Source organism: Salvelinus alpinus, chromosome 1, assembly GCF_045679555.1.
Source record: "Salvelinus alpinus chromosome 1, SLU_Salpinus.1, whole genome shotgun sequence".
NCBI lineage: Eukaryota > Metazoa > Chordata > Actinopteri > Salmoniformes > Salmonidae > Salvelinus > Salvelinus alpinus.
The window spans coordinates 2,888,388-2,896,753 of NC_092086.1; the positions used below are offsets into that span (position 1 = coordinate 2,888,388).

Consider the following 8,366-nt stretch of genomic DNA (forward strand, 5'->3'; position numbering starts at 1 on the left):
TGGAAAACAGTGTGTGTGTGTGTGTGTGTGTGTGTCAGTCGGTCAGACAGAAACAAGGGAAGAGAATCTGGGTCAAACATGATCTGAAACACATTTGACATGGAGGGAAAATTGGTTTCAGCCAATGGGAGGGCAGGATCAGAAGGGCGGGGCATGAGAGTAGTATTGGTTCATTTGGGAACAGCTCGTCACCTTCTCTGATTATCATGCTGTTGTCAAACACATCTCAAAAAGACGATTCTCTTCCTAATTAGTGATGCAGTGATTTCTACTAGATGAAAACCCTCTAAATGAGTATTACATCCTGGCATTTAAAGCACTCCATGATCTACATTTGACATACTATAAAATGTTATATTTTCACATTACCAAATGACCTGCTATTTAGAGCACAAGTACGGGTATTCAGACACGGTGTGTGTGTGTGTGTGTGTGTGTGTGTGTGTGTGTACTTAGCCCCAGGAATGCAGTGTGACACACTGAGGAGGAGGAGGGAGAGAGATGGAGGGAGGAAGACTAGATCAGTCATGGAGCTCTGTCTCCATCTACAGGCCAGAGGAGAGAACTACAGGACAGAGGAGAGAACTACAGGACAGAGGAGAGAACTACAGGACAGAGGAGAGAACTACAGGACAGAGGAGAGAACTACAGGACAGAGGAGAGAACTACAGGACAGATCAACTACAGTTGAAGTCAGAAGTTTTACATACACTTAGGTTGGAGTCATTAAAACTCGTTTTTCAACCACTCCACACATTTCTTGTTAACAAACTATAGTTTGGCAAGTCGGTTAGGACATCTACTTTGTGCATGACACAAGTAATTCTTCCAACAATTGTTTACAGATTATTTCACTTATAATTCACTGTATCACAATTCCAGTGGGTCAGACGTTTACATACACTAAGTTGACTGTGCCTTTAAACAGCTTGGAAAATTCCAGAGAATGATGTCATGGCTTTAGAAGCTTCTGATAGGCTAATTGACAGTCATTTGAGTCAATTGGAGGTGTACCTGTGGATGTATTTCAAGGCCGACCTTCAAACTCAGTGCCTCTTTGCTTGACATCATGGGAAAATCAAAAGAAATCAGCCAAGACCTCAGAAAACAAATTTGTAGACTTCCACAAGTCTGGTTCATCTGGGTCAAACATGATCTCTCTATTTAAATGTGTGTCGATTTGTGATAAGTACGCCCCTGTGATGAAATGTAGAATCAAGTGGAAGGGACAATCCCTGGTTTTCAGATAACTTGGCAGAATTAACTAGAAAGAGAGAAACATCTCTTGGGTTCAAGCTAGACGTACAAATGCTCCTGTTGACTGGACCTCCTTCAGATCCCTAAGAAATACATGTACAGGACTGATCAGGAAGTCCAAATCAGAGGACTATTTAAATGCAGTCACAGAAAACCTAAACAACCCTACCAAGTTCTGGAAGCTAATCAGATCAGATGACTATTTAAATGCAGTCACAGAGAACCTAAACAACCCTACCAAGTTCTGGAAGCTAATCTAATCAGATGACTATTTAAATGCAGTCACAGAGAACCTAAACAACCCTACTAAGTTCTGGAAGCTACTCAGACCAGATGACTATTTAAATGCAGTCACAGAGAACCTAAACAACCCTACTAAGTTCTGGAAGCTAATCTAATCAGATGACTATTTAAATGCAGTCACAGAGAACCTAAACAACCCTACCAAGTTCTGGAAGCGAATCAGATGACTATTTAAATGCAGTCACAGAGAACCTAAACAACCCTACCAAGTTCAGGAAGCTAATCAGACCAGATCACTATTTAAATGCAGTCACAGAGAACCTAAAACATCCCTACTAAGTTCTGGAAGCTAATCAGATGACTATTTAAATGCAGTCACAGAGAACCTAAACATCCCTACCAAGTTCAGGAAGCTAATCAGATCAGATGACTATTTAAATGCAGTCACAGAGAACCTAAACATCCCTACCAAGTTCAGGAAGCTAATCTAATCAGATGACTATTTAAATGCAGTCACAGAGAACCTAAACAACCCTACCAAGTTCTGGAAGCTAATCAGACCAGATGACTATTTAAATGCAGTCACAGAGAACCTAAACAACCCTACCAAGTTCTGGAAGCTAATCAAATCAGATGACTATTTAAATGCAGTCACAGAGAACCTAAACAACCCTACCAAGTTCAGGAAGCTAATCTAATCAGATGACTATTTAAATGCAGTCACAGAGAACCTAAACAACCCTACCAAGTTCTGGAAGCTAATCAGACCAGATTACTATTTAAATGCAGTCACAGAGAACCTAAAACATCCCTACTAAGTTCTGGAAGCTAATCAGATGACTATTTAAATGCAGTCACAGAGAACCTAAACAACCCTACCAAGTTCTGGAAGCTAATCAGACCAGATTACTATTTAAATGCAGTCACAGAGAACCTAAAACATCCCTACTAAGTTCTGGAAGCTAATCAGATGACTATTTAAATGCAGTCACAGAGAACCTAAACAACCCTACCAAGTTCAGGAAGCTAATCAGACCAGATGACTATTTAAATGCAGTCACAGAGAACCTAAACATCCCTACCAAGTTCAGGAAGCTAAGCTAATCAGATTACTATTTAAATGCAGTCACAGAGAACCTAAACATCCCTACCAAGTTCAGGAAGCTAATCTAATCAGATGACTATTTAAATGCAGTCACAGAGAACCTAAACAACCCTACCAAGTTCTGGAAGCTAATCAGACCAGATTACTATTTAAATGCAGTCACAGAGAACCTAAACAACCCTACCAAGTTCTGGAAGCTAATCAAATCAGATGACTATTTAAATGCAGTCACAGAGAACCTAAACAACCCTACCAAGTTCAGGAAGCTAATCTAATCAGATGACTATTTAAATGCAGTCACAGAGAACCTAAACAACCCTACCAAGTTCTGGAAGCTAATCAGACCAGATTACTATTTAAATGCAGTCACAGAGAACCTAAAACATCCCTACTAAGTTCTGGAAGCTAATCAGATGACTATTTAAATGCAGTCACAGAGAACCTAAACAACCCTACCAAGTTCTGGAAGCTAATCAGACCAGATTACTATTTAAATGCAGTCACAGAGAACCTAAAACATCCCTACTAAGTTCTGGAAGCTAATCAGATGACTATTTAAATGCAGTCACAGAGAACCTAAAACATCCCTACTAAGTTCTGGAAGCGAATCAGATGACTATTTAAATGCAGTCACAGAGAACCTAAACAACCCTACCAAGTTCTGGAAGCTAATCAGACCAGATTACTATTTAAATGCAGTCACAGAGAACCTAAAACATCCCTACTAAGTTCTGGAAGCTAATCAGATGACTATTTAAATGCAGTCACAGAGAACCTAAACAACCCTACCAAGTTCAGGAAGCTAATCAGACCAGATGACTATTTAAATGCAGTCACAGAGAACCTAAAACATCCCTACTAAGTTCTGGAAGCTAATCAGATGACTATTTAAATGCAGTCACAGAGAACCTAAACATCCCTACCAAGTTCAGGAAGCTAATCAGATCAGATGACTATTTAAATGCAGTCACAGAGAACCTAAACATCCCTACCAAGTTCAGGAAGCTAATCTAATCAGATGACTATTTAAATGCAGTCACAGAGAACCTAAACAACCCTACCAAGTTCTGGAAGCTAATCAGACCAGATTACTATTTAAATGCAGTCACAGAGAACCTAAACAACCCTACCAAGTTCTGGAAGCGAATCAGATGACTATTTAAATGCAGTCACAGAGAACCTAAACAACCCTACCAAGTTCTGGAAGCGAATCAGATGACTATTTAAATGCAGTCACAGAGAACCTAAACATCCCTACTAAGTTCTGGAAGCTAATCAGACCAGTGTCAGGTTTTAATGTGGCCTTCCAGACCGCTTAATGATGGCTTCTAATAAAGTGAAGGATGAAGCCGATACTGTAGGGGGGTTTTAAACAAGCTCTTCATATCTGCTGCTTCAGTTTGTTGATAATGGTGGGAACCCAGGCCTCTAATGTAAACTCTGTTACAGTCAACTATGATATAGGCCCTCATGTCAACCATTTTAACTTTGAGCCTGTTTCTTATGCTGAGGTCTATAAAGCACTACAAGGCTATAGACACTCTACAAGGCTGCAGGTCCAGATCCCCTCCCTCTTAAAGACAGCAGCTGATATTATTACTGAACCTGTAGCTCACATCTTCAACGTGAGTCTCTTGATCAATCTCCACACCCAGCATTTAGAAATCAGCAGATGTCCTCCCACTGCTAAAAGGAGGAGATCCCTCAGATGCTAAAACCTATCGTCTTCTCTCTAAACTCTCTATCCTGGTCAAAGTCTATGAACCCCTAGTGAACTCCCTATCCTGGACAAAGTCTATGTATCCCTAGTGAACTCCCTATCCTGGTCAAAGTCTATGTATCCCTAGTGAACTCCCTATCCTGGACAAAGTCTATGTATCCCTAGTGAACTCCCTATCCTGGACAAAGTCTATGAATCCCTAGTGAACTCCCTATCCTGGACAAAGTCTATGAATCCCTAGTGAACTCCCTATCCTGGACAAAGTCTATGAATCCCTAGTGAACTCCCTATCCTGGACAAAGTCTATGAATCCCTAGTGAACTCCCTATCCTGGACAAAGTCTATGAATCCCTAGTGAACTCCCTATCCTGGACAAAGTCTATGAATCACTCGTGAACTCTCTATCCTGGACAAAGTCTATAAATCCCTAGTGAACTCCCTATCCTGGACAAAGTCTATGAATCCCTAGTGAACTCCCTATCCTGGTCAAAGTCTATGAATCCCTAGTGAACTCCCTATCCTGGACAAAGTCTATGAATCCCTAGTGAACTCCCTATCCTGGACAAAGTCTATGAATCCCTAGTGAACTCCCTATCCTGGACAAAGTCTATGAATCCCTAGTGAACTCCCTATCCTGGCCCAAAGTCTATGTATCCCTAGTGAACTCCCTATCCTGGACAAAGTCTATGAATCCCTAGTGAACTCCCTATCCTGGACAAAGTCTATGAATCCCTAGTGAACTCCCTATCCTGGACAAAGTCTATGAATCCCTAGTGAACTCCCTATCCTGGACAAAGTCTATGAATCCCTAGTGAACTCCCTATCCTGGACAAAGTCTATGAACCCCTAGTGAACTCTCTATCCTGGACAAAGTCTATGAATCCCTAGTGAACTCCCTATCCTGGACAAAGTCTATGAATCCCTAGTGAACTCCCTATCCTGGACAAAGTCTATGAACCCCTAGTGAACTCCCTATCCTGGACAAAGTCTATGAATCCCTAGTGAACTCCCTATCCTGGACAAAGTCTATGAACCCCTAGTGAACTCTCTATCCTGGACAAAGTCTATGAATCCCTAGTGAACTCCCTATCCTGGACAAAGTCTATGAATCCCTAGTGAACTCCCTATCCTGGACAAAGTCTATGAATCCCTAGTGAACTCCCTATCCTGGACAAAGTCTATGAATCCCTAGTGAACTCCCTATCCTGGACAAAGTCTATGAACCCCTAGTGAACTCCCTATCCTGGACAAAGTCTATGAATCCCTAGTGAACTCCCTATCCTGGCCAAAGTCTATGAATCCCTAGTGAACTCCCTATCCTGGACAAAGTCTATGAATCCCTAGTGAACTCCCTATCCTGGACAAAGTCTATGAATCCCTAGTGAACTCCCTATCCTGGTCAAAGTCTATGAACCCCTAGTGAACTCCCTATCCTGGACAAAGTCTATGAATCCCTAGTGAACTCCCTATCCTGGACAAAGTCTATGAACCCCTAGTGAACTCCCTATCCTGGACAAAGTCTATGAATCCCTAGTGAACTCCCTATCCTGGACAAAGTCTATGAATCCCTAGTGAACTCCCTATCCTGGACAAAGTCTATGAATCCATAGTGAACTCCCTATCCTGGTCAAAGTCTATGAACCCCTAGTGAGCTCCCTATCCTGGACAAAGTCTATGAACCCCTAGTGAACTCCCTATCCTGGACAAAGTCTATGAATCCCTAGTGAACTCCCTATCCTGGACAAAGTCTATGAATCCCTAGTGAACTCCCTATCCTGGACAAAGTCTATGAATCCCTAGTGAACTCCCTATCCTGGACAAAGTCTATGAACCCCTAGTGAACTCCCTATCCTGGACAAAGTCTATGAATCCCTAGTGAACTCCCTATCCTGGACAAAGTCTATGAATCCCTAGTGAACTCCCTATCCTGGACAAAGTCTATGAATCCCTAGTGAACTCCCTATCCTGGACAAAGTCTATGAATCCCTAGTGAACTCTCTATCCTGGCCCAAAGTCTATGAACCCCTAGTGAACTCCCTATCCTGGTCAAAGTCTATGAATCCCTAGTGAACTCCCTATCCTGGACAAAGTCTATGAATCCCTAGTGAACTCCCTATCCTGGACAAAGTCTATGAACCCCTAGTGAACTCCCTATCCTGGCCCAAAGTCTATGAACCCCTAGTGAACTCCCTATCCTGGACAAAGTCTATGAATCCCTAGTGAACTCCCTATCCTGGACAAAGTCTATGAATCCCTAGTGAACTCTCTATCCTGGACAAAGTATATGAATCCCTAGTGAACTCCCTATCCAGACAGACTTCTCTTCTCATCTTAGCTACTGTTGTATCAACATGTTTTGACCATGACCGTTTACAATCCAGGGTTAATCCAAGCAGTTTAGTCGACTCAATTTCCACATTAATTCATTACGAGATGTAGTTGATGTTTAGGGTTTTGTGAATGATGCGGAGGGCGGTAGTTAACGTGTCCAATTTGTTCCATCTCAAGTGATTTAATACCTCAACTAAGGGATAAGTAATCCTACTCGTGTGTCAACTCACCTTCCGACAGCGAGGGTTGGGACAGCTGAACAGAGACACGCCTTTATCCAACAAAGCTGGGAAGTTACAGGACGGACAACTGGAGACAAAAGACAGGTATAGACCGAGCAGGTCAGAACATTCTAGAAACCATTTCTGGAACACACAGACAGACAGACAGCAGGGAGTAATATCAACAGAGATCCTATTAAAATGACTAGAGGTCATAAACCTTCAAAGTTCCAGAATGGATATGAAAAATGGCGGCCATCTTGGTCAGGGAGAAATCCAAACCAGTCTAATTTTGGAATGAATGGTGGCCATCTTGGTCAGGGAGAAATCCAAACCAGTCTAATTTTGGAATGAATGGCGGCCATCTTGGTCAGGGAGAAATCCAAACCAGTCTAATTTGGAATGAATGGCGGCCATCTTGGTAAGGGATAAATCCAAACCAGTCTAATTTTGGAATGAATGGTGGCCATCTTGGTCAGGGAGAAAACCAAACCAGTCTAATTTTGGAATGAATGGCGGCCATCTTGGTCAGGGAGAAAACCAAACCAGTCTAATTTTGGAATGAATGGTGGCCATCTTGGTACATCGTCATTCTTTACAAGGTAACGGGCGAGCTTACAGAAAACATCGGACTGCCACAGAGTGACTAAATAAAAAGCAGGTCATTCAAAAACAAGAGAATTGTAGCGTGTTTTCTCACGGGAGGATTTGGACGCGGTCGCTGTGGCAGTCCGGTAACCGTAACAACGGAAGTCGCGACAGTCGCAGAGACTTAATTATTTTTTTGGGGTGTGTGAGGAAAAGGAAACGGACAAGTCGCAGTTACAGACATTCCATCGGAGAATAAATTAAAATGTCGTTTTGAGCAGCGACACTTGTCACATTGTAATTGTCTACAGACATGTCGATAGACCAGGTATAAAACAGGCCTTAAGTCCTATCACCAACAGGTTACAGCCAGTCTACAGACATGTCGATAGACCAGGTATAAAACAGGCCTTAAGTCCTATCACCAACAGGTTACAGCCAGTCTACAGACATGTCGATAGACCAGGTATAAAACAGGCCTTAAGTCCTATCACCAACCGGTTACAGCCAGTCTACAGACATGTCGATAGACCAGGTATAAAACAGGCCTTAAGTCCTATCACCAACCGGTTACAGCCAGTCTACAGACATGTTGATAGACCAGGTATAAACAGGCCTTAAGTCCTATCACCAACCGGTTACAGCCAGTCTACAGACATGTCGAAATACCAAGTATAAAACAGGCCTTAAGTCCTATCACCAACCGGTTACAGCCAGTCTACAGACATGTCGATAGACCAGGTATAAAACAGGCCTTAAGTCCTATCACCAACCGGTTACAGCCAGTCTACAGACATGTTGATAGACCAGGTATAAACAGGCCTTAAGTCCTATCACCAACCGGTTACAGCCAGTCTACAGACATGTCGAAATACCAAGTATAAAACAGGCCTTAAGTCCT

At 42.3% G+C, this 8,366-nt stretch overlaps 1 protein-coding gene across 1 annotated transcript in view; it reads right to left on the bottom strand.

The window, feature by feature from the left end:
- The window catches only part of rnf216 (ring finger protein 216), a 95,034-nt gene that overhangs the window by 21,205 nt on the left and 65,463 nt on the right, over nt 1–8,366 (bottom strand). The window contains exon 13 of the mRNA XM_071390915.1: nt 6,887–6,965. Coding sequence (XP_071247016.1) covers nt 6,887–6,965 — 79 coding nt within the window. The remainder of the gene's footprint in view (nt 1–6,886; nt 6,966–8,366) is intronic.